Source organism: Cibotium barometz, chromosome 36, assembly GCF_041138505.1.
Source record: "Cibotium barometz isolate CiBa-2024 chromosome 36, ASM4113850v1, whole genome shotgun sequence".
NCBI lineage: Eukaryota > Viridiplantae > Streptophyta > Polypodiopsida > Cyatheales > Cibotiaceae > Cibotium > Cibotium barometz.
Genome location: NC_141081.1, coordinates 22,283,959 through 22,310,991, shown reverse-complemented (window position 1 = coordinate 22,310,991; position 27,033 = coordinate 22,283,959). Strand labels below are relative to the sequence as shown.

Below are 27,033 nucleotides of genomic sequence, written 5' to 3'. Positions count from 1 at the left end.
CATGCACACAATGTTTCTGTTGAAGAAATCTCCCGAGGCCGAACACTGTATGCACAATTTGGGCAGGGTGACTTGAAAAATAGGGTTTGTCTCACGCCACTGAATATTTTTGAGAGGGGTTTTTGTATGCATGGAAAACTATATACTCAACAAATGGACAGTGACCCTTGGTGTTACTCTTCTGAAAATGATGAGAAGTGGAAAATATTTCCCTAGTGCTCAATGGATCATTTCCGAAGGCAGGCAATGGAATGGATTCAAGCAGAGCTCGTGTGGTGTGAAAGTGCTTGAAGACTCATGAGCTCGCAGGCAGACATCTCTGACATAAGAAAAGTGTTCTTCAGAGATCACTACATCAGAGGTGAGCCTGCCAGGTATTTTCTTCCGAAGCCATGTGAAGCACAGCAAGAAGATGATCCAAAAGCCTTCTTGCGAAGTGAAGAGGATGGAGTTTCACTTGGTGCCTGCAATAATCCAATGATCGTGGAGGACAGCCCTCCTGATGTGTCGACCCTGCAGAGCCATACATAAATTCCTCTGAAAGAGAATGCTGCAGAGTTCTTTAGAGCCATCAGCGAGGGAGATGAGTTCATCTCAGTACTGCCGAAGCTTGACCTTAGTGGAGAAGCCTTTGTCTGAGTCTTGCAGTTCACTTTCCTTGTAACGTCCGCTGGATATTTATCTACAACTTCTAGTGGATCAATAAAACAAAGTTTGCTTTCATTTCCGTCTTTTCTGTTTGAAATATCTTAAAACAAAGTTTGCTTTTGTTTCCGTCTCTTCTGTTTGAAACCCGCTGGAGTAAGTGACGTGCCACGTCGATACATGATATTCTGTATCCTAAGATACCTGCAGAAAATAATTCACAAAAATGCACCGGTCACAAAAATCTCAATATGCACCAGTCAAGTACCCAAAATTTTAAAACGCCTGCAACAAAAATAACATATCGTAACGTAAATGACATTAAATTGGACACAACATAAAAGATTTTGTTCTCACACAGACGGGCGCTTGCAGGTTCCGCGCGCGCGAGAGAGAGAGACTCTCTCGAGAGAGACAGACGACAGAGAGAGAGAGGACGACAGCATGGGAGTGCGATTCGGTGGTGACTGCACTCTTGTTGCGCAGAAAGCCGCTGCCATTCTGTCGGAAGAGGGCGTATGGAGCCCTGCGCTGGAGTCCACCCTCACCTCCCTCTTCCACGATCATCCGCTTACGCCTGCCCTGCTAAGCCTCGTCATCCTCCACCCTCGGACGTCGTCGGCCATGGCCTGGAGCCTCTTCAGATGGGCTCCCAAACAGCCCCGCTTCGCCCATAACTCCCACACTTTCACCGCGCTCGGCAGATCCCTCGGACGCCCAGCTCACCTCTACACCTTATGGTCCGTCCTCCATTCCATGAAAGACGCCCGCATCCCACCCATGCCCCACTTTTTTGCCGCGCTTATCAGCTCCCTCGGCCGGGCGAACTTACCTCACGAGGCCAAACGAGTCTTCCGCTCCATGCGGGACCTCCACTGCCCGCCCAACATCCATGTCTTCAACGCCCTCCTCTACGCCCTCCTCAACCCCAAGGGTAAAGTCTTCACCCAAGATCTTGCTTCAGAGAGAGCCACAGAAGCTCTTGCCTTCTTTGAACAAATGGCCAACATGGACTGCCAGCCCAACACAGTCACTTACAATGTGCTGATCGGCTGGTTGGCTCAGCATGACCGGGCGGAAATAGCTTTTCCGTTGCTCGAGCACATGAGCGCTAAGGGCTGCCCTCCAGACACAGTGACTTACAACAGCTTAATAGATGGCTTGCTCAAGACAGGCAAAGGCAACAGGACCCTTCACGTCTTCTCTCTGATGGTAGAGAAAGGGTGCAGTCCAAACACAGTGATCTGCAATTCAGTGATGCATTGGTTGGTCAAGGAGGGAAAGATGGATAAAGCTACAGAATTGTTTGACAAAATGGAAGGTATGGGCTGCCCTCCAAACACAGTGACTTACAACAGCTTAATAGATGGCTTGCTCAAGACAGGCAAAGGCAACAGGGCCCTTCATGTCTTCTCTCTGATGGCAGAGAAAGGGTGCAGTCCAAACACAGTGACCTGCAATTCAGTGATGCATTCGTTGGTCAAGGAGGGAAAGATGGATAAAGCTACAGAATTGTTTGACAAAATGGAAGGTATGGGCTGTCCTCCAGACACAGTGACTTACAACAGCGTAATAGATGGCTTGCTCAAGACAGGCAAAGGCAACATGGCCCTTCACATTTTCTCTCTGATGGCAGAGAAAGGATGCAGCCCAAACACGGTGACTTACACCAGTTTAATAGATGGCTTGCTCAAGATAGGCAAAGGCAACATGGCCCTTCACATTTTCTCTCTGATGGCAGAGAAAGGGTGCAGGCCAGACACAGTGACCTGCAATTCATTGATGCATTGGTTGGTCAAGGAGCGAAAGATAGAGGAAGCTACAGAATTGTTTGACAAAATGGAAGGTATGGGCTGCCCTCCAAACACAGTGACTTACAACAGCTTAATAGATGGCTTGCTCAAGACAGGCAAAGGCAACAGGGCCCTTCACGTCTTCTCTCTGATGGCAGAGAAAGGGTGCAGTCCAAACACAGTGACCTGCAATTCAGTGATGCATTCGTTGGTCAAGGAGGGAAAGATGGATAAAGCTACAGAATTGTTTGACAAAATGGAAGGTATGGGCTGCCCTCCAGACACAGTGACTTACAACAGCGTAATAGATGGCTTGCTCAAGACAGGCAAAGGCAACATGGCCCTTCACATTTTCTCTCTGATGGCAGAGAAAGGATGCAGCCCAAACACGGTGACTTACACCAGTTTAATAGATGGCTTGCTCAAGACAGGCAAAGGCAACAGGGCCCTTCACATCTTCTCTCTGATGGCAGAGAAAGGATGCAGCCCAGACACAGTGACTTACACCAGTTTAATAGATGGCTTGCTCAAGACAGGCAAAGTCAACATGGCCCTTCACATTTTCTCTCTGATGGCAGAGAAAGGGTGCAGCGCAAACACAGTGACCTGCAATGCCCTGTTTCATTGGTTCGTCAAGGAGGGAAAGATAGAGGAAGCTATGGAATTGTTGGACAAAATGGAAGGTATGGGCTGCCCTCCAAACACAGTGACTTACACCAGCTTAATAGATGGCCTGCTCAAGAGAGGCAAAGGCAACATGGCCCGTCACATTTATTCTCTGATGGCAGAGAAAGGATGCAACCCAGACCCTGTTGCATTAGGGAAAGATAAATGAGGCAACATGGCCCTTCACATCCTTCCTCAGATGGCAGATAAAGGATGCAACTCAGACACTGACTTGTAATGCCCTGTTGCATTGGATGAAAGATGGATGAAGCTGCCGAACTGTTGGATACAATCGAAGGTATGCGCTGCCCTCCAGACAGAATGACTCCACAAGCGTAATCATAGTTGCATTCTGTACTCATACGGATTTGTACAATCCGTCTAGTACATACCACCGTATGTTTTGTACGTGGTATAGAAAAATTGAATTTCACTTTGGGTAAAAAAGTCCCTTATGTTCTAGAAACCCTTCAGTTGCGTCTGTTGTCAATTCCCTCCAATTTTTCAAAATTTTCCCATTTCTCCCGAGTTTTTTCTCATTTTCCTCAAATTCTATAAACATTTTCAGTTTCCCCAATTTTCTCCAATTTTCTCCAAGTCCCTCCAATTTCTCCTAGATCTTCCAATATTCCCATATTTCTCCAAATCTCTATCCTAATTTCTCCCAATTTCTTTTTTCAAAATTTCTTTCATTTCTCCTATTTCTCCAAATTATGTAGAGTGGTCAAGATCGCTAATTTCTCTCAATTCCCCTAATTTCCTTCAGTTTCTTCCCATTTCTCCCAATTCTCCCGTGTTTCTCAATTTTCCTCGAGTCTCCTAATTTCCCTTAATTCTCATAATCTCCCTTGATTTCCCCAAGCCAGCGCAATTCCCCTCAAGTTTTCATGATTTTTTCAATTCTTCCAAGTCTCCCAAATTTCTCTAAAATTTCCAAATTAAATTCCCTTTTTAGATTTTCCATTTTTTTACTATAGATATTTAAAAAGAAAAAATTGAACGTACTTAAAGTACTTATCCGAGTATTTTGCATACTGGTTCCGTGCATGTATCATACCGCACCGTACCTAAAATACTGAACCACCTTGAGCTTAATAGATGGCTTGCTCAATGCATGTAAAGGCAACATGGCCCTTCAATTTTTTTCTCAGATGATAGAGAAAGGATGCAGGCCAGACACTGTAACTTGCTATGATGCTCTGGTTTGCCAGATAGACTATGCCACGGAATGATGGACAAAATTGAAGGTATGGGGTGCCAGTCCAACAAAGTGACATACAACAGGCTAATAGATGGCCTGCTGAAGGTAGGGAGAGGTGATATGGGCATTTTCATATTTTTCGAAGTGATGGATAAAGACTGCAGCCCAAACACAATGACTTGCACTGTACTAATGCATCCATTTGCCAAGCAGGGGAAGATAGGTGAAGCTATTGAGCTACTAGACAATATGGAAAACACTGGGTGTGATCCTGATAGGTTTACATGGTACTTACACAAGCCTTATCCATGGAATGCTCAGATAGGAAGAGGAAACGGTTGTTTCCATTTTAGCCCAGATTACAAAGCAAGGATGCAGCCAAACACAGACTACAGTGCCTTATGCTACATTGATGCATTGGTTTGCCAAGGAGGGAAAGATAGACGAGGCCATGGAATTGTTGGGAACATAATGGAAGGTATGGGGTGTTGGCTCAACACGGTGACATACAACAGCCTAATAGATAGCCTGCTCAAGGTAGCGAGAGTTGTGATGGGAATTTCCATTTTTGTCCAGATGATGGAGAAATGCATTGGTTTGTCAAGGTGGGGAAGAGAGATGAAGCTATTGAGCTGCTGGACAATATGGAAAACATTGGGTGCCACTGACACTTACACCAGCCTTAAATATGGAATACTCAAGGTCGAAAGAGGCAAAATCGTTGTTTCCATTTTAGCCCAGATGATAGAGAAAGGATGTAGGCGAGACACAGTGACTTGCAACACGCTGATGCATTGGGATGCCAAGAAGGTCACAATAGATGTAGCCATGGAACTTCTGGACAGTATGCATAAAAGGGGGGTGCCTCCGTACAGTGACAACAGCCTATTTGATGACCTGTTCAAAGCAGGTAAAGGCAGCATGATTTCTTCCATTCCGAGTCAGATGACAGAGAGAGGATGCAGTCTAGACACATTGACTTGCACTACATTGATGGCCTGGCTCACTAAGGAGGGAAAATTTGAAGAAGCTTCCCAACTGCTAGACTGCATGATGAGGCTACTGATCAACTCATGCATGGTATTAATCATCTGACTCAACAGATGGAAAATTTGAATCTGAACCTGTTGCAAGGAGGCAGGAATGCCCCTAGGGTAGCAGACAGAGATGGTTTGAGACGTAGGGGAAGAGAAGGACCCAACTTGAATGTTCCGTGTTGCAACTGTATGGAGAGGGGTCACAGTTCTCCTCACTACCCTTAAGTGTCAAGGAATTCAATGCATGTTGTGGATGATGAATGTGATCAAGCTGAGCTGGAAGATGCTTCTCCATGCTTTGTTGATAGTTTCTTAAATGATATTGATATTACTTGCTTTGATGTGGATGGCGAAAATGTTGTTGCAGTTGCTAAGCCTTTGGAGATGGGTGATGAAGATATCCATAATAGAAAACTGTGACTTGTATGACGCAGAGAGCTTGAAAAAAAAAACTATGATAGGTTTTTTTGTGCCAAGATATGATGCCCAAAATACGCGCCCATCCACACCATAGACACAAGAATAAATTGTCGAGTGTGGATGAAACCTTAGGAACAAGGGGCTGTTGTGTGGCCACCTTCTATTATAGAACTAGCCGTTGTCATCACCGGCCAAAAGAAGAAAGAGCTTTTGCATGCACAGTAGAGGAAGAGAGATTGCTGAGAGGTGCATTGGAGAACCTGGGAGAAGTGGGTTGAATGAGAGAGTAGAGGGCAAAGGAGCCAGGAGAGTCTAGCTGGTAGATTTGTGAGAAGGCTTTGTGGAAGCTTACTGTTGTGCTTTGCTGTTTTGTTAGTTTGGATTGGAGGTTGTTGTGACGACGGTGTTTTGTCTGGGAAGAAGACGCAGGAATGGGTGTGAGAAAGCTTGGATTTGTCTAGAGCAGAAGGTGCAGGGGTGACAGAGGATCTTGTAGGAGGTTGGATGAGAGAAGAGAGGGCGAAGGAGCTAGGAGAGTCTTGCTGGGGGATTTGTGAGAAGGCTCTATGGAAGCTTACTGTTGTGCTTTGCTGTTTTGTTAGTTTGGATTGGAGGTCGTTGTGACGACGGTGTTTTGTCCGGGAAGAAGATGCAGGAATGGGTGTGAGAAAGCTTGGATTTGTCTAGAGCAGAGGGTGCAGGGGTGACAGAGGATCTTGTAGGAGGTTGAATGAGAGAAGAGAGGGCGAAGGAGCCAGGAGAGTCTTGCTGGGGAATTTGTGAGAAGGCTCTGTGGAAGCTTACTGTTGTGCTTTGCTGTTTTGTTAGTTTGGATTGGAGGTCGTTGTGACGACGGTGTTTTGTCTGGAAAGAAGACGCAGGAATGGGTGTGAGAGCTTGGATTTGTCCAGAGCAGAGGGTGCAGGGGTGACAGAGGATCTTGTAGGAGGTTGGTGCCCTAGGATCTCTGAAGTTGCAGCTCAATTGGAACTTGGACCAGCCCAAAGCTTTGCTCAACTTTTCCTTTCTGTGTTCGTGGTGGAGGTCTGCAAAGTGTGCACTGTGGTTGCAGAGCCCTTTGTTGCTGGTTCTTATGGAAATTGAAGGAAAAGATTTGAAGAGTTTTGCCAAGATTTTACCGTGGTGGATTTCCCTTGTTCTTGATGTTTTCTCTCTCTTTTGTTTAATCCTCATGTCTTAGGGTTGTTGAGACAAGCTCATTAATCGTCTATATGCAAGTGGCTCCTTATGTGTTTGGATGGATGAATTGATTATGCTCTACTTTTTGCTGTTTGGTTTGAGATACTGAGGAAAATTCAATTGTGAGTGAAGAGCTGAATTGTGTTGAATCAGAGTTGTGTCAGATAGCTTTGTTTTGGAGTCAGCAGGGTCTGACAATGTTAGAAGTTGATCAGCAAGGAGTCAACTGAGGGCATACAAGGGTAGAAATGACCTCTTTGGGTTGAAGGGGAAAGTTTTGGGTTTTGGTCTGAATTTCAGTCAGTAGGAGTCAGATCTGAGTCAGCTGAGGAAGATAGGTCTGAATCCAATCAGTCGATAGTCAGTAGGGGAGAGCTGATAGGTTCTATGGGATTATAAAGTAAGTATTTGAAGTTTGCTGGTATTGGAGGAACTTTGAGGAAGCCTGGCGGACGTAATTCTGACTGGGGTCAGTTTCAGCTGTCCGATTCAATATTCAGTCACAGAAGTAGATCAATTTGTGTCAGCTGGGAGTGTTTGTGGTTAGCTAAGGTCAGCTGAAGACTTGGGAGTGAAGACCAAGGCCATTGGAGGTCAGGACGGACTTGGGAGGATGACTGCAAGAGTTAGCTGCATCAGTTTTGAAGAGTTTGGAGTGTGCTCAAGTATTCGCTTGTGTCAGTTGAAGATCAAGGGACATCAACTGAGTAGACTGGTGCTTTGATTTGGTGTTTGTGTTGGTGGTTGTTCCCTCCTTATGGTGGTGGGTTCGGACGGGCTATAGAGGCGAGCCTCCCCGACACATCAGCGGCATCTTTCAAATGCATACGAACCATTCGAAGCTTTGACCTTTTGGAGTAATCGTCTCCTTCAAAAGCGGCATCAAACTGTTTGACAAAAGATAGAGCTTTTTGGGTGTCCCGCTTTCCATGAAAAGCATCAAACTTGATGCTGTTCTCTCTTGGCTTGAAGTCCATCTTGCTGGTTGATGTAGGCTCTTTTGCCTTTCTTTCCTTTACCTGTCCCCAAGAAGCTACATCTGAGAAAGTAGGCCTAGGGAAAGCCTCCTTGTTTCCTCCATGAGAAATGGAACAGGTAGGTCTAGATCCTTCTGTGATGGTGACTCCCTTGGCACGAAGTAGCAGCTTCAAGTCCTTCGACTTCAGTGGCTCAAACCTCGATGAAATCTTCAAACATCCGAGCCCTTCTATGGTCCTGTTCCTTCTTGGCTCTCCAAGCAAGGAATTCTTTGTCTTGAAGAAACTGTCTAAACTGCTGAAAATCTCGGTACTCTGCCGATGTCATGGCCACGGTCTCATTAGAAATAGATCGACAGCCTTGGTTTCCATCTTGAAGTCCTTAATCAGCCTCATAGTTGTTCGCTTCATTAGGCTCTTGGTTTCCCTCTTCTCTCGACATGGCTTTGTCACCCCAAGAAAGTTTCTTCAAGAGAAATCCTGCTCTGATACCACCGTATTGTAATAGATTCTACCACATCTCCAAGAGATATAAATATAGAGAGAGGAGATAGAGAAAGGGAGAGAGAGAAGGGTTCAGAGAAGATTGCATGGTACACCACACTGAGCGGGGAACATGCTCAGGCCCGTTTTAGGAATTTATTATGGAACAATCCACGGGCACACTGGCCAAGATCAATACAACAATGAATACAAAAGCAAATAAATATATCGATGTAGAACCCCAAGTCGAAGTCGGTGTCGAGCCACGAGATCTCTGATGCTGAGCACACCACGGAGATGACCCACAAGAATCTCTCGCTGGGCTAGTACAAGATCCAATATCCAATTCCAGGTCCAAATCCAAGGGACTCCAAGTCCATACAAGAAGTATATGAGGGATGTGTGTAGATGACAAGGTTTATGGTGATTTAGTTGTAAGCTTGTTGCCCAAACCTGAGGTAGAAGCAGCCCACAAGATTCCACCAAACAGGGGAGTATGAACCGAGTCCAATACTTGTGGTCTCACAGTATGATCCAGTCAGCAACCGTAAGGTATAGCGTAGAATAACTCGTATGGTTGACTTCAATAGATGGCGGCTGGGGGTAGCAGCCAGCAAATATCGGTGGTTAGCTTTTGTTTAGCCTTGTTGAGCAATGGGCCTGATGTTGAGACAAAGTTGCTTGATTCCCACACCACCACAAGATCAAGACACATGCGATGGTATCGCCAGACATGGGTAGCAGCAGCATCTGAGAACCAGCTTGGAGCTCTGATACCAATGTCCCATGCGAAAACTTATGGGAGCCTTCTTTCAGGCCTAAATATCATTTGGGAACATGCTGATGCAAGACGCATGCAGAAGAGAGAGAGATACCTGAGTATTTAGTATATCATAAAGTACGAAAAGGTACAACAGTCTTGCAGCCGTTGGCTGCCTGCAAACCCTATTCCAAGCCTAATCTATGATCTAGTCAAATCGTTGAGCAAAACTGCCTTTTATAGGCTGGACATGACACCATAAACTGGCCGAATGCTGGTCGGCTAGCCACCTGGACAAACATCCGACTTTTACTGCAGCCAAGTGGACATTACGCTGAATCTGCTGGCCGACAGCCCTTCCATGTCCATCATTAGTCAAATCCCTGCCAAAACTAGCAATTCATGCTCCTAATCTCTGGTTCTGATCTGTCTTTATTTGGTTGCTCTCCTCAGCATTAGCTTTGAGCTTGGCCAGTGCATGTCTTGCACATGACATCTTGCGAGTGGTGCCCTTGGCTTGCGGTTAACCCAGTTTGACTTTTTGTTTTTTCTTGCTGTTTGGCCCTTGTCTCCATGCCTTCTTCCACCTGTTTGGTATTTGGGCAAAGGTTCCATCATGTGAAATAGAGCTAGGAGGGCCAAATGGTTACACAAACCTTCAGGTTTAGCAATGCTAAACACTCATGGTCTCCTAGATGAAGATGCATAGTCCAAGGAGAGTAACACAAGACATGGAAGAAGTTCTAATAAGTTTGGTTGGTGGTGTTCCACAAGACCCAAGGGGAATGGTAGCCTGTGAGTCGGATGCCACTTGGAGCATACCAAGAAAGGCTTTCAGGAAAATGGTTGCAAGGGATGATCATCATCCAAGGGGTGGAGTGAGAGTGCCAAAGACTCAATACTTAGGAAAAGAAGACCAAAGAAAGTGACCTAACGAAAGGTTTTTAGTGAAAAGGTTGCCAACCAGGAAGGGAAGGATGATCATGTGGAGGGTCATCCGAGTCCATGAGAAGACAAAGAGATGATAATAGTCATCTAGGGTCAGGAGTTGGAATCCCGTTATCAAGTTTAGCAGAAGGGGATATCATGTGCATGCACATATACATGCTAATCCCACAACTAATCCATGAAGGGCAATAGATTAAGATCATATTCAGGACCAGATTTAGGAGCTTCAGTAGCTATTATTGGCAGGGAAGGCATTGGGATGGGCCAGGTGGCTGTCGGCCACCAGCTGGATAAAGAAGGCATTCTGGTGTCGGCTACAACAAAGGTTTATTTTATGTCCGGGGACCTGGCTGACAGCAGGTCGGCTAGTCCACATGACCTTACACGGCTTATATAAGGCAACACATAGCTTTATCTTTTCCTTGATGTGGTCATAGAGTAGGACTTTTTGGAGTCAATAATACATTTTATGGGACAGCCTAGGGCTTGCAAATATTGTATCCTTTTTGTACAATATGAATACACTGAAAACATGTCTATCCCTTTCTCTTCTCTCCATCTTTTGTTTGTGTTTAGCATCAAGATGTTCTTGAAACCTTTTTAGGGTTGAAAGAAGACATAGAGCTTCCATGCATGTGACAAAGCCTTGATGGCTGCGATAATGAAAGTATTGGAGCCAAGCAACTTAGAGGAAGCACTAGTAGATCCGAATTGTAGGGAGGATATGGGATCTTGTGGATCGTCTTGTAAAACGGAAGGTTATCAGCACCAAGTGGGTTTGGAAGGCCAAGTACAAGTTTGATAGTAAATTGGACAAGGGAAGGCTTGTGGTAAAGAGTTTTGCATAAGTCAAAGGGTTTGACTTTCAAGAGACATTTATCTCCACATTATTTTTTTTTTCAGGGAAAAGATCCTTCAATTAGTTAAAGAAAAAACAGCCACAAAGGGCTACATACAAACTTACCTCATTTGAGGGTGGGAATCAAATGCTCATGAGGGACAGAGATGCTTCTCCTCCGGCTGCCGCTTTATGAGGAGAAGGCTATGTCATATGGGGGGAAATCATAGAGCGGCCACAAAGGGCTACATACAAACTCGCCTCATTTAAGGGTGGGAATCAAATGATCATGAGGGGAAGACGGGGGGAGACAGCCACACACATGTGGCCTGTAATGCCAAATGGGGTCACCTCCTCTCTATCTGTGAGGAACAAGCCGGGTCTCCAAAGTCGCGAAAGCTTCCCGTCACTTCCCCATGCAGTCTCAACCTCCCTATAACTTCCCTCACTGACTGTGGAGGGTGTGAATGATATTAAGCCATATGCTCCTGTGGTCTCCGCTGATGACAGAGTGTGGGTACGCTTGATGGCCTCGCTGCATCTAGCACGCCAAATGTGCTAGGCTGCTATGCTACTGCAAATCTCCCATCTCTGGCATCAGCCTGGCCGGCAGTCTCCTATAGGTGGGACTGTGATTGGTACTGCTGCAATATGATAGTGAGAGATGTTGAAATTTGAGCATAATGATGAGCTATGGTGGATCAAACACTAGAATCAACATCATTAACAAAGTGATTAGCAAAATAATTAAGACATAATTAGTGGGTAATTAACAAATAGATTAATGTAGGCATGGATACTCAAAAACCAGCCAATTCTCATTAGGGCTATGCCTCAATTTATAGAGTTTACATCAAGCATCAAATCCCATTGATTTCTCCATGATTCACTCCCAGAATATCTCCACCTCTTGCCTGATTCTCTCCACCTCTTCTCTTTTCCCTGAATATCTCCCAGAATAACTCCACACTCCTAAATTCTCTCATGCTACCCTTTATTCTCTCCCAGTAGATTCTTCTCACCTTTTCACAGGTTCTTTCACAATTACATCTTCTCTTTTACAGCCTCTAACCAAGGGCTTGTTCCTGCACACACCCTATTCACTTGTATTTTCAACACCTCCTCTCAAGTGAATAATCCTAGCACACCTGGACCCTGTATCAAGTTTCCCTCTTACTTGATAGCCCGCGACCAGTGCCTCAAGTCCCTAAACTCCATAGTCCTTGACACTCTCTCTCTCAATGTGTCCAAGGCTACTATAAGTGCCCGTGACCTTGACTAAAGTGCTCACACATACATCCACCACGTGGCCTACATCATCGGTGGCTCAGAGGTGGTTTTTACTTTGTTGGGTAGGTTACATTGGGTTGTGGGGTCTCTCTCTCTCTCTCTCTCTCTCTCAGAAAAGATGATCCGACTCCACTTCCTTTGGAGCCTCCATGAAGTTTGCCGATGTCGTTCGTTCTTCACTGGGTTTGCTGTAGCAGTCTCTCGCCATGTGTCCTGGCTTTCCACATTTGTGGCAAGTGAAGGTCCTTCCTCCTACTCTGCCTCTTCCTCGTCCTCGTCCTCGAGAGAATCCTCCTCGGGTGAAGAATGCTTTTTCTTCTTCTGCTGTTGAGTCGAGCCCTTTCTTCTCTTTGCCTCTGTGCTCTAGTAGAGGTGCTTCTATCTCTTGTAGCTTCAATTCAGGTACATTCTTTAGTGTTGCTACAATGTTTTCATAATCACCTTTGTCCACACTCTTCAGAAGTACAGCTAATGCTTCATCATCTTCTACATTTTTGCCAATAGCTGCCAGCTGTTGCTTGATGCTTTTATATTTGTTCAAGTGTGTGATTAAAGGTTCACTTTCCTTCATGTCCAATTTGTAGAATTGCATTAACAGATTTATCTTGGAATTTTTTGCTTGTGTACCAAATAATTTATTGAGTTCATCCCATGCATCTTTTGCCCACTGTATCCCTGTGATGTGATGAATGATTTCATCATTTAAACTGAGTGCAATAAGTCCCAATGCTTTTTCATTCTTGCTCTTCCACTCATTTTCCCCTCTCTCTGGGCATTCATCTCTCCCTTCAACTAATCCCCATAGATTTTTCCTCATCAGCAAATACATGGTTTTTATCTGCCATGTATAAAACTGTTCCCCATTAAATTTGGCTATTTCTTGTGCTGAACTCATGGTGATGTGAAGGGGGTCTTACCTCTTGATCCAATTTCAAGATTCAAGGGCAGTGTCTACCCTTTTACAACTCAATCTGGTGTTTAATAGATGATTACAACAAATTTATCAGCATAAAATCACCAGAAATTACACTAAATCAAGGGTAACCAATTTGTACGGGAGGGTTGGAGTATCAAACCAACTCCGATTTGCAATCTGAAGTTATAGGGATCTGTATCAGATACTTTATGGTTAATTTGAACCCTCAATTGCACCAAAATACAGTGATTAGCATTGATTAATCATTGATTAGTAAATTAATGCTAATCAATGTGTGCAAAAAACAGAGTATGCGGGGAGCCCAGATCTGGTGCCTTACACTTCAAATGAGCTCAAATGCTTTCAAAGGCATCAATAGCAATGAGTCTAGTAGAGGATTAAGCTAAGAAACACAAGATTTGACCAAATATTGAAAGCTTAATCTCTGTTTTACACCAGTCACCTGCTGCAGATTTGATGAAGAGCTTGGATCTCAATGTAGACTTGATGAAATTGAATTCTGTCTTCACCAGCTTGTAGAGCATGCTTGAATACACCTTGGGCTAAGAGGAATTAGAGACATTTGATTTGAGCAAGAAGAAATCTGCAAATTACTCAGGAAAAAACGCGCCCGCCAAATCGTTGATTTCTGCTTCCTTCGCTGGCGGTTTGCTGCGCCGTCTTGATGGGCTTGAAGCCAAGGATGTTGACTATGTTGGGCTAGAAGCACAAGACCTAATTTAGAGTGTACAAGAAGCTAGAGCTCCTCCACTGGCTGGGGGTGATGGAGTGAAGTGAAAAATAACTAAAAATTGGATTATTTCTTAATTATCTACTAATCTTGATTAATTAAATAATGGGCTCATAAACCTAATTGATTCTAGGCATGGCTCTGATACCATGTTGAAATTTGAGCATAATGATGAGCTATGGTGGATCAAACACTAGAATCAATATCATTAACAAAGTGATTAGCAAAATAATTAAGACGTAATTAGTGGGTAATTAACAAATAGATTAATGTAGGCATGGATACTTAAAAACCAGCCAATTCTCATTAGGGATATGCCTCAATTTATAGAGTTTACATCAAGCATCAAATCCCATTGATTTCTCCATGATTCACTCCCAGAATATCTCCACCTCTTGCCTGATTCTCTCCACCTCTTCTCTTTTCCCTGAATATCTCCCAGAATAACTCCACACTCCTAAATTCTCTCATGCTACCCTTTATTCTCTCCCAGTAGATTCTTCTCACCTTTTCACAGGTTCTTTCACAATTACATCTTCTCTTTTACAGCCTCTAACCAAGGGCTTGTTCCTGCACACACCCTATTCACTTGTATTTTCAACAAGAGATTTGAAGGCCTAGCCCTCCCCCATCCTCCTCATAAGCCATGACCACTCTAGCCTCTATGGCCCAAGCGACAGTGCCCCATGTGATGATCTGGGTTGATGTGTTGAGATGCGGAGAATCCTTTGCCGAATTTGCTGAGCCTTTTGGCAATCCCAAAGGCAATGTCTCTGAGTCTCTTGGGGGTGGCCGCACTGCGAGCAAGCTGCTGGTCGACCACCAACTGCCAACAAGTACCAATCGCTAAACTCCTATGTGCGATTAACCAAAGAGAGAGGGTGGTCTTTCTTGGCCGAAAGCTGTCCCATTGTCTCTTCCAAAAATCTGAAAGGAAACATTGTGAGAGGCCTTGAGATTGCCAATGTGCTGCTGTTGTTGGTGTGCCATTTATCTTGGGCATTTGGATCTTACGGCCTAGCCATGCAGTATATGCAAAGAAGGGGGCTCCAAAGTCTCCTCATGATCCATTGGATCATGCCAAGTCCACTCTCTTGGATCCCATTGAAGGCGCGTGAAAGGTCGGCACTCCCATATCCATAGCCGCCATAATCTTTTCATGGCCACCTTGGCCGGTGCTGGATCAATATACCATTCTCGTGCCTGAAAACTAATCACCCTTACCCTCTACAAGGTGCAGCCACTAAAATCCTCCAAGAGAAGCTCAGATCTCTCTAGTTTGCCATGGTATCCAATAGAGAAAGTGAGCAAACCACTGTCCTCATCTGCTCCATGACCGCCACTAGGATATCGTGTCTGGTAAACACACCTAGCCACAGTGAGGGAGTCAGCCACTCTTGAGGGATAGCTGAGTCGATGTCGATGTTGAGCCTATCTCTACCCCGGATCCTTGTCAGGCCTCTCTCCTGCACCTCCGAGGGTAATTGCTTGTGGGCGATCCAATCTCCAAGAGACCTGGCTGGTCCCATGCTCAAGGCGCCCCAAGAAACATGCGGGCGGGCCCCTAGCATGTGGCCATTGGGTAAATGGATCAGAGGGTTCTAGAGCAAAGACTGCCAAAGCCGCTCCTCTGTTGCAACTAGAGCTATCTGTCTGAGGGCAGGCCTAAGGTGCTCGCAAAGCACGAAGTAAGCTGGCTACAAATCTGTCCTCAAAAGCCAGGCTAAAACCACAGGCTCGTATCTTTGTGAAGATCCATTTGGTACTTTGTAGTCAAGGGTCCCCCAAGACTCGGAGTGTGGGCTGAAATCTGGGCTAACAAGAAATCCTTCCATGGCTTACCACTGGAAGGAGGCCTTTAACAATCAACTTGCCTAGCAGGGCACGGCTTTGAATAGCCGGGTCAATGAGGCCTAGCTCCCCTTTGCGAGACGAGGCTGAATAATCACTCTCCCTGCCACCTTGGCCCTGGCTGGCCTCCCATCACTTACGGCCCATAAGAAATTCCGGATCAATCGTTGTACCTGGCCAATACATGCGCGAGAAAAGGCCTACATTAAGTGATGTACTACATGGTGGCAAGAAGTACCTGGTTTTCCGCCACCACTTTGCTTGCTAGGGAGAGCCTCGTCGATCTCCAATATAGAACCGTCTTCCAAATACTTAGAAGAAGCGGGGCGAGCTGTTGCTTATTTAGAAGAGATATCAATGCCAACCTAGAAACCGGGATATCGAACTGGAGTGCCCCTCGGGATCCACTGAAAATCCTCAACTGGTTGCTGCCAAGTCGGGGCGGGTGCTGAGCCTACCCAAAAACCATTTGACTTGTGCCAGTTGATCTGTGCTCATGACCTCGATTGCCTCCGCAAATCTTTGTAGATTCCCCACATCTTGTGAAGGAAAGCTATTGTGTCGTTTGCAAACTCTAAGTCAAGCAGCTTCTCTTGCGTGCGGAGGAGAAGACACAATCCCTGAAGCCCGGTCTCGTGGGCGGAGAGAAAACTACTCATGGCCTCGACGACGAATACGAAGAGGTAAGGTGCCAAAGGACATCCTTGTCTAACCGAGTGTGAGAAGGGGAATCTGTCGCCACCCACGGGCTCCCTGAATGAGAACCTGGCTATGTGAGGTTGAGTAAAGTCCTGAGACTCCACGAATCCACTCCATGGGGAATCCCATCGGGCTCATAGTGCCCTCCAGAAAGCTCCAATCCACCCTATCATAAGCTTTCTCAAAGTCTAGGAGTAGCACAATGAGGTCCTGCTGCCGCATCCTGGCTGAAGCTGTCGCCTCCTAGAAGGTAAAGATGTTGTTCAAAATGCTCCGATGTTGAACAAAGCCGGTCTGAGTGCCATGGATCAAGTCTGGGAGAAAAGGCTGAAGTCTCCTGCTGCTGCTGCTGCTCTGCTGAATGGCCTTGGCCAAGATCTTATAGGCTGTCCTTAGAAGAGTGATGGGTCTCCAATAATCTATCACCACCCTCCTTGGCCAAGATCGTATAGGCTGTCCTTAGAAGAGTGATGGGTCTCCAATAATCTATCACCACCCTCCTTGGGAATCAAGTGAATCAAGCCCTCTGAGAGCCTCTCTGGCATGGCACCTGTGATCATAATCTCATTGAAGGCAGCTCGAAGGCCACCTTCCATGAGGTCCCAATGGTGAAGAAAGAAGGAGACTGGAAGCCCGTTTGCCCTCGAGCATTTGTCGTCTCAATGCCTTTGCCAATTCCTTAGCAGTAAATGGTGTCAATAAGAATGACCAAAGAGAAGGGGGAATCACCTCCCTCCTATACCGCCAGACCCTCTCGCGTGCTTCCACCACTTAGGGAGATGCTGGGGCACTAGTGAGGAGGGATCGAAAAAAGTTCGTGGCGATGGCTCTCACCTGGGGGGGATTTGAAACTATAGCTCCATCCTGGCCACGCAACTTGCGAATACTGTCGAAACGCCAGCCAATGGGTCAGATGTCAAGCCGTGCTGCCACCGTACAAAGAAGTCTTGTGCCGTACGCAGTGTAAGGGGACTCAACTGCATGACTCGTTCTAACGCCGATGGCAAGTCGAACTCCACTTGGTAGTATCCGCACCCCAGAGGGTGAATATTGGTGATCTTTGCAGGTTCACCAATGAGGCTCACTTGAACAAGATGCTTGAGCTGTTCACGCGTATGGTGGCTACCAACAATTTTGCAGACCAGGGTGAAGGCTCAAGTGAGGCAAAAGTTGTGGCAAGCTGTAGATCCGCTTTGGAGAAGGTAATGCAAGCAACGATGGCTTCGGTTGGGGATGATGAAGCGGCTGCCATGGAGTCCTCCCGAGGGTGAAGACCAGAATATTTGCCGAATAAAGCTGAAAACTCCAAAAGCTAGAAAGCACCAACCTGACGGGAGGGGAGAGAGGAGAGGGACAGGGAAACAAAGAGGAGGATGGAAAGAAAAGAGGGAGGGGGGGCATTTAGAATCTCTCAGAGTATACTTTTGTACATGAATTTGCTTTCTTGATAATTAAGACATTGCTAATTATTCTTTAGGCTTGTCTTCGTTTGCAAGATTTTTGTGTTCAAATATGTGAATCTCTCATGTTAAGAACTCATATTCCTCACTATATGTAAGGAAGACATATAATGTTTTGGTGGTGATTGTGACTTATGTGGATGATTTGATAGTCACAAATGATTGCGGGAATGATATAGCTAATGTCAACGTATCATTGAGGAGCTAGCTTGACATGAAATAATTGGTAGAATTGAGATGCTTTCTTGGCATTAAGCTAATTAAGACATCACATGGTATATGGTTGGTGTGCAAAGGCAATATCCCTTGGATATGTAAGTAAAGTATGGCATGACTAGATGTAAGCCTATGCTGACACCATTGGAGAAAAACATAAAGCTAATGATTGATTTTGTTGATAAGTTAAATGATGTTACCATGTACATGAAGATGGTTGGTAGCTTGAATTACTTGATTACCACTAGATGAGATTTATGTTATACAATGAGACTAGTTCACCAACTTATACAAAGTCCTAGGAAGCCACATTTGGATGATGTTAGAAGATTATGAGATATGTGAAGACCACTTCTCATTGTGGTCTATTTTATGAGCATAAAAATAATGTGATGGTGTATAGCCGTTACCTTAAATGGCCTTATCAAGGAATACAGCTAGTTTTAGCCCTCCATTGGAGTTCGAGAAAACTTTCTTGATTTTCAGGAATTGATTGCTCTTCTCATCCTATTATGAAAGGTTTATCCTCTCAAAATTTACATGAGCAAGCTTTCTACTCAGATACAGGTAGAAGTAGAGGTAAGTCTGTAAATAGAATGGGGATATATAAATAACGCTTACATAAACCCTAATTAGCTCTCTCACTCAACCATACACAAGAATAGATCTCCTTCACGTACTCTCCGTCTTCCAAAATCCACACACACAATGATAAGTTCACACCATACTAATGTAACACCAAATATTCATACACTTAGCCACTGGAGATGACTAATTACTGCCCACACACTCCTACCGCCACTAATGCACACCGCATGTATCACACCAACACTATTTGGATGAACTTGCTATCTCAACACTCCCCCTCGAGTTTATCATATCCATCTCTAGTACTCCAAGTCTGTCTCTGAAGTACTCATACTTCTCTTTCCCGAGTGACTTTGTAAAGATGTCGGCATCCTGTTCTTCAGTCTTCACATATGCCAAATCAATCTATCCATCTAACACCTCTCTAATAAAATGATAATTGGACTTTATTTGTTTGGTCCTTACATGATATATCGGATTACTCATGCTATTACAATGTATGAAAACTCCTCCATCATGATCACATTAAGTAGTTTCCTTAGTCAAACCACTTCAACCGTAGCTATCTTCTATATTCTTCCTCCATGCTTGATAATGTAGCTATGGGTTGCTTCTTATTGCTCCAACATACAGCAGCACTTCCCAAGCTGAATACATACCCACTAGTAGACCTCCTGTCTCGTAAGCACTTCCTACACAATCTGCTTCATATCATCATCATCTAATGGTGATCCAATAGAAGAAAGGGCATTTGCAAGCTCTTTAACCTTCATACTTAGCTTCCATGTGGTCATATTATATAGCTCTTGCTTTAGGTGCATCTTTTGAGCTTGGATATTTATACTATATCTTCACCAAGGTGTCCCAAGCCTCCTTAGGCATTTGTGCATCTTGTATATGCACAATCATAGAATCTATCACATTGATAGACAACCAATACAAATTCTTTCTCGCTCTTTCATGCCATGCTTTATATGGTTGCACCTATTGTGGGGTTAGATTTTTTCAGCAATCTCTGGTTCCTTTTCATCACTTGTAAATGAACCAATATTCTTTTCCCATAAGGAAATTTTTCATCTTAAACTTCTATGCTTGGAAGTTATTCTTGTCTAACTTCTTGCTCATAATAATTTGGGATAGACTATTGGACATGATTACATGTAGTAGCAACTTACCAAGTAGCGCTTGTAAATTCTTCAGCACTTGCAACAACAAACTTTGTAATCTTCAACACAATGGTATGGTACAGTAGTTATACTGCGAATAACTATATATGAAACAATCACACAAACGTTCATCCACCAAAAATTTTGTAAATCTTATAATCTTTACAAGAATGTCTTGTAACCAACTTTTTTGCCACAACTTTGCTCTAGCCAAAATTGGGTATACACAGTCAAAATCGATACTTTCTTAGAGTGCATATAGAAAACTTGTAGAGCCAAAACGAGACTGAATCACACTCAAATGTGTAAAACTTTCGGTTAATATTTTAGGCCTCATCTTGGGTGAAGCAAGAAGACCTTGTTTTGGTTCAAAACGCATAGTTGACTAAACACGACATGGTCTTCTTCCTTCACCTAGGAGGATGCCTCAATATGAGATAATGACTTTCCTACCTTTGCTGCCTATAGGTCTCATAGCTACCCAAGGTGTTGCTACTTGTCTTGTTCTTAGGTGTGTCACATAAATAGGAGCTCTGATACCATAAAGAGAATGTGGGGAGGGAGGGAGAGCTTGAGTTTCTTGCAAGTGAACACGCACACACAAGAGAGATGGATGGCTGAATTTTCTCCTATGTTTTTCTTCTCTCAATCTAGTATATCATAAAGATAAGACTACATACTATAAAGGAAAGTACTCTCCTACTAAAACATACACGGCTAGTCCATAGTGTGAATGAGACTATATGAGCTTGCACTATAACTATACCATACTCTAGTAATCCAAATATGGTTGTCACATAGCCTGTCATCACTGATAGCATACTCACCACACTGGTGGCATACTCACTAACTATGCCAATGGCATAGTTAGCCTGTCATCACTGGTGGCATACTCACCAACTATGCCAATGGCATAAATGCAGAAGCTATCATCCAGTGAGTCATCAATGTCCGTAGCACTAGTTGAGCTTGATATCTTAACAATTTTGGACAAAAAATATATTTCCCTTCTCTAGTTATTTGAATTAGTTAGCTAATTAAGCTTTAACTAGGATACTTAGGCTTGCATTGCTTAATTTTTATTAGAAATTGCATAAAGCTTAATTAGATCACTTAAGAATCATCAATTAAACTACTTACACTTGTTTTTGTTAATTAGAAAATTGTGACTTCTCTTTGGTTCATTTAGTAGGATAAGATTAATTAGCTTAATGAGATCACTTAGGAATCATCAATGAAGGCTACTTACACTTGTTTTCTTAAACTAGAAATTAGTTAGAAAATTACGACTTTTCCTTGGTTCATTTTGTTGGAGAAGATAAATTTGCTCATATATCTCTTATTTTTTTTTGATTTACAATTTAAACATACCATGATCATCAAGAGAGCAAGATTGAGTAAATCATAGCTTCAAATAATATATTTGTCTCAAATTCTTTGATTTTTTATTAATTAATCAATAATTTTTTTAAATCTAGTTTTGTTTATCTTCTTCCTCATGAGGAGTTGGATTTTTCCATGTTCTTGCATTAATTTATAGTGAAGGGGTGTGATTGGATTAATGTGAAATCAAGCTACCTCATATGTCACCCATAGGAGTTTCCCTGTACTTAGTCTCTATGCTCAACAAAGTAAAGGCTGCTTCTTACGACTCTGGCTAGTAGGGGCACTCCTAAAAGAAATTATAAAGCCACTAGTAGATCTCTTGTATGAGACACTATTAGCCCAATAATATGTATCTATGTACCTATGTTCTTGTATGTGTATCCCACTTATATGTGTATCCCAATCTCATAGAAATTTTGTGATGTTTTGTGGACCTCATATGTCACTCATAGGAGCATCCCTGTACTCAGTCTCTATACTCAATAAAGCAAAGGCTGCTTCTTACTACTACGACTAATAGGGGCACTCCTAAAAGAAATTATAAGCTAGTAGTAGATCTCATGTTTGAGACAATATCAATCCAATAATATGTATCTATGTACTTGTACGTGTATCCCACTTGTATGTGTATCCCAACATCATAGAAATTCTGTGATGTTTTGTGGAATTTATAGACTTGAGCCTTCTAGTAGACTTGAGCCTTCTGTGATGTTTTGTGGTCTCTTTGGGACTTGCATAAATTCATTTACTATTCTAGCATCACAACTTAAATCTAGCGCGGCGATAGTCATGTAAATCAAACTCCCTACTATGCAGTGATAATTAGCTCTCAACATATATGAATATCATCATCACTATCACTAGTGATAATTAGCTCTCAACATATATGAACACTAGCACAATCTCCTTGTTAGTCTTTCTCACATAGAGTAAGAAAATCTAAGAATCTAATAGTGATACAATACTCTCCTATCTTATCTAAGCATGCTTTAGTAGAGTGAGAATATTTGAGAATCTAATAGTACGAGTGATAATTAGCTCATTAACATATATGAATACTAGTATAGTTGTTGAGAGATGTAATCGCGGTGTTGTGTGTATGTGGGAAGATATTGTGGTAAGATAAGAATGCCACATGTAATATTAAATGGTGTGTGAGTGTTGACCAAAAGAAGTGGAAAAGGGAGTGCCACATGGATGATGATGTGTAAAGTGGGATAAGGCTAGAAGGCTAGAAAGCCTATATCATTGTATGGTTCATTTGAGATATGCAAAAGAATAGAGATCAAGTGTTGAGTGTGCAATATCTCTCTCTCTCTCTCTCTCTCTCTCTCTCATGGAGTTTTTAGTGTGGTATAATAATCCACCTTAATTATGTTGCTTAATCGATGTCCTTCACCATGATCAATCCCATTTTAGGATTGTTTAACATGGTATCAGAGCTTGGGTGGGCTCTTAGTCATGGTGATAGCTTCAGGAAGAAAACCACCAGAAAGGCTATCATTAAAGCTTGATTATCAAGATTCAGGCCACCTATGAGGTAAGCGTAAAGGTGCAACTAGGCACTTGTATGCAATCCACGCGGCAGATGAGGCACTGCAGTGCCAGCATGGCCAGTTTTGGCACACCTGGTTGGTCTAAACTGGTAGCACTGTGCCCAAAACAAGCTTGGGAAAATCGTCCCCGAGCCTACGTGCTCAAGATGAAAAATTTTGTAATCACCCATGGTATGAGGGTCGCCCTACCCGAGCTCACCTAGAAGCTCCAAATGGTTGTCGTGTGATGTGTGCATGAGCGATGCACGTGTGAGGTGCATGCGCATGCTCAGTGGTTTCGCTGAAAGCGAGTCGGCTCAAAATGGACTAGGTGTCTAAGATGGAAGACACACACACACATGTTTGGTTGATGGACACTCCAATGTATCATTGAGGGGGGAGTGTTGAGAGGTAGCGATTGTGGTTGTGCAATGCTACATTGATGGGTGATGGGTGAGTTGTGGAACACCTCGATTAAGAGGGGGTGTTGAGAGATGTAATCGCGGTGTTGTGTGTATGTGGGAAGATATTGTGGTAAGATAAGAATGCCACATGTAATATTGAATGGTGTGTGTGTTGACCAAAAGAAGTGGAAAAGGGAGTGCCACATGGATGATGATGTGTAAAATGGGATAAGGCTAGAAAGCCTATATCATTGTATGGCTCATTTGAGATATGCAAGAATAGAGATCAAGTGTTGATGAGTGTGCAATCTCTCTCTCTCTCTCTCATGGAGTTTTTAGTGTGGTATAATCCACCTTAATTATGTTGCTTAATCTATGTCCTTCACCATGATCAATCCCATTTTAGGATTGTTTAAACAATAGTATCCCTGTTAGTCTTTCTCACATAAGAGTGAGAATATATAAGAATGTAATAGTGATAAGATACTCTCCTATCTTGTCTAAGTATGCTCTAGTAGGTGCCTACTTTAAGCCATACAAGGCTTTGCATAACTTGTGAATACAATTAGGGTGTGCATGATCCTCATATCTCCTAGTGGCTACACCATGTAAACCTCTTCTTACAAATCACTATGTGGAAAGGTATTCTTTACATCCATCTGGAGCAACATGACTGCTCTCATGGGGTTACCATCCTAGCAATTGGAATAAATGTCTTATCAAAGTCAGTGCCATATGTCTATGCATATTGCTTCGTAACTAAGCTTGCCTTATTTTGCTAACATAACAATCTAAATTGTGTTTCATTTTAAGAACCCACTTATATCTAATTTCCTAGGCAAAGGCATCAAATCTCATATCATATTTACATCTAATGTAACCATCTCTTCACCATGGCATCTTCCCAATGCTTATGTCCAAGTGCCTCCTTAATACATGTGGGCTCTATCCCTTGAATGGTTTTGACCATATATACATAATAATAAGCTATATACACATCATACCTCAACAGGTTAACTGGATATTCAACCATGTTAGGCGGATACACTTGGATCACTTCTAGATGTTCTGATGTTTGGGTGCCAACAAAGATGGCTTCAATCAAAGGATGACATTATTATATATCTTTCATTGATGAGACCACACTAGGTAGGTGTAGATGTACTTCATGAAAGAGAAAAGTGAAGTGTTAATGCGCTTTCACAGCTTCAAGGAGATGGTTAAGAAAGATAAAGCCATGCATATAAAATGCCTAATATCATATGGTGGGGGAGAATCTGTCTTCAATAAATTCAATGATTATCTAGGAGAGCATGGAAACAAAAGACAATTCACATGTAGGTACACCTTGCATCAAGATGAGGTTGTGAAATGGAAGAACATGCATATTATATAAATTTCCCATGCATGAACGAGAAGGGAATAACTCACTATTTTCAGGCTACAGTTGCAACAATTGCAGTTTATATTATGAAGAAAACCACGATTACAGAGTAGTTCATGGTGTAATTCTTGAACATAAGCTTATTAATACTGACAAAAAAGCACATTTGGCACACTTGAAAGTGTTTAGGTGCAATACCTATGTACATGTGTCATATGATGTGAGAAGTAAATTGGATCTTAAGGCATATGTATCTTTATTGTGGATATTCCCTTGAGCAAAAACGTTATAGATGTGACAATCTCATTACACCTAAGATGCGAGTGAAAATTGTTGTGTTTGATGAGTAGCTAGTATGCACTATTGAAGGATTCCATAGAGGTTGGTGTAAACAATAATGTGGCTGCCCCCACAAATTGAGAGCAGTAATCACATGTACTTACCAACAGAGTCCTCTAGCAGTGGGTCTATTGTTAGACTTTGAACGCAAAAGGTTGAGGTAGAATAACATGAATTTCGACACATCATTTGGTGGTACTACAGGTGCCAAAAATTTCACATGTACTTACCAAGAGAGTCCTTTAGTAGTGGGTCTATTGTTAGACTTTGGTCGCAAAAGGTTAAGGTAGAATAACATGAATTTCGACACATCATTTGGTGGTACTATAGGTGCCAAAAAATTAGCAAATTTACATGTATTTCATAAGGGAAAAAAGAAGGTGAATGAGCCTTCAATAATGCTTAATGTTTCATAAAGTTCTTTTGTTGATGGGGATAGTGGCTCAGAACAAAGCCTTGATGAGGTGTTTTGTTAAAACCCTAAGATCTCTCTAGATAATTGTTATGCATAAACATGCATAAATTAGGCATAAACTCAACCACCCAACCACCCCCGAGCCCAAGGGATGCACACATGAATAATAAATGAAATACATCATACCTCTACCTTGACGTCCCATACCATCAAGAGGTATAACTCCAATCCAATAGCATGTAGCTAAAGTGTGAAATGGTAGATGAGTAGATATGGACCTTTACACAAGAGACTATAGCATAAGCCTTCAAGCCTCCAAGCCTCCAAGCCCCCTTGAGTGTGCCCCATGCCCCTATTATATAGGAGGGCCCTCAAGTGACTCTTGACTTTCCATTTCCCATGTGTCACCCTTGGATGCCTGACCCTAACCTTAACCCTTAAGGTTAGTCCTAACCCATGCTCCCACTAGAGCTTGTTCCCATGCTCCCATGCTCACAAGCCTAATGTGGGTTAGCCCCTAGTATATGCACACATAATGTGTATATAACATAGCACACATAATGTACATATAACATACTTCCCTTCTCTCAAAACATTGCACTCTTGCAATGAAAAGAAGGAGAACTGCACTGAACAATCTTAACAGACTCCCAAGTTGAATCCTCAATTTTCCTAACTTTCCACCTAATTTTAACCTCAGGGATTAGTCAACTAGAAAGTTTCATTTCCCTGAATTCAAGAACCTTATCAGGTTCATGTGGAACATAGGATAATTTTTGACTTCAACGAGTTCTTGAGGAGTAACTGTGTTATTCTCACCTCCCAGTTTCCCTTTCAATCTATTGATATGAAAGACTGGATGAACTCTAACATGTGGAGGTAGTTTTAAGTTCAAACGCAACCGTGCCAATCCGATGTATAACTCGAAATGGACCACAATATCTAGGAGATAAATTCGAGCATTTTCCCATTGACAAAGTCTTAGAATCTTTAAACCAACGCTCCTGGTTCAAAAGACCGAGATGAGCATCCCCTATCAGCATAAAACCGTGCCCTATCATGAGTACTCCTAATAGAATCCCGAGCTTCAGTCAGCATTTCCTGCATATCTCGCAAGAAATCCCTCGATGCATCAAGCTCTATGTTCTTAAGACCGACATCAATAGGTGCCCTGGGTTGATACCCATACATAAGTATGCACGGACTAAAAAATAATAGCCGTAAATTTAGAACTGTTATAGGCAAATTCCATCATTGGAAGATATTTTTTCCAATATGATGATTTTCTAGAGACATATGCACGAAGCAGATATACTATAATCTGATTCATACACTCTGTTTTAGACTACTACGGATGATCAGAGCAATTCACATTCAAAGTAACTTCCTCGTTTGTAAACCATTCGGAATAAAGAAGGAAAACAGGGCATTATAACAGCAGAAACCAGGGATTCATTGGCACCCCGACATATCCACATGTGCATATGGAATAATCGACGTCTCGAGTTACCCATATCAACATAGAGAGTCATCAACGTCTCGATGAGTTACATATGTCCATCCGTAAACCTATCAGGTTGATTGTGTAAATCACCTAAAGTACGGAACTAGAGAAAGAAATACCAACAAAGGAAGAATCCAAATTTCCTTATCCGAACACAACAA

At 43.0% G+C, this 27,033-nt stretch overlaps 1 protein-coding gene across 5 annotated transcripts in view; it reads left to right on the top strand.

Moving 5' to 3' along the window:
• Positions 1-979: 979 nt before the first annotated feature.
• LOC147617622 (uncharacterized) overlaps positions 980-27,033 on the top strand; it is a 112,555-nt gene continuing 86,501 nt past the window's right edge. Inside the window, exons 1-2 of one of the 5 annotated variants that reach the window (XM_086775910.1) lie at positions 980-3,377; positions 6,441-6,982. In XM_086775910.1, coding sequence (XP_086632036.1) covers positions 1,090-3,273 — 2,184 coding nt within the window. In that variant the 5' untranslated portion in view covers positions 980-1,089 and the 3' untranslated portion in view covers positions 3,274-3,377; positions 6,441-6,982. Of the gene's footprint in view, positions 3,403-4,202; positions 6,983-27,033 lie in introns of those variants that run through there. The other 4 variants (XM_086775909.1, XM_086775908.1, XM_086775906.1 and 1 more) reach the window with 4 other exon arrangements.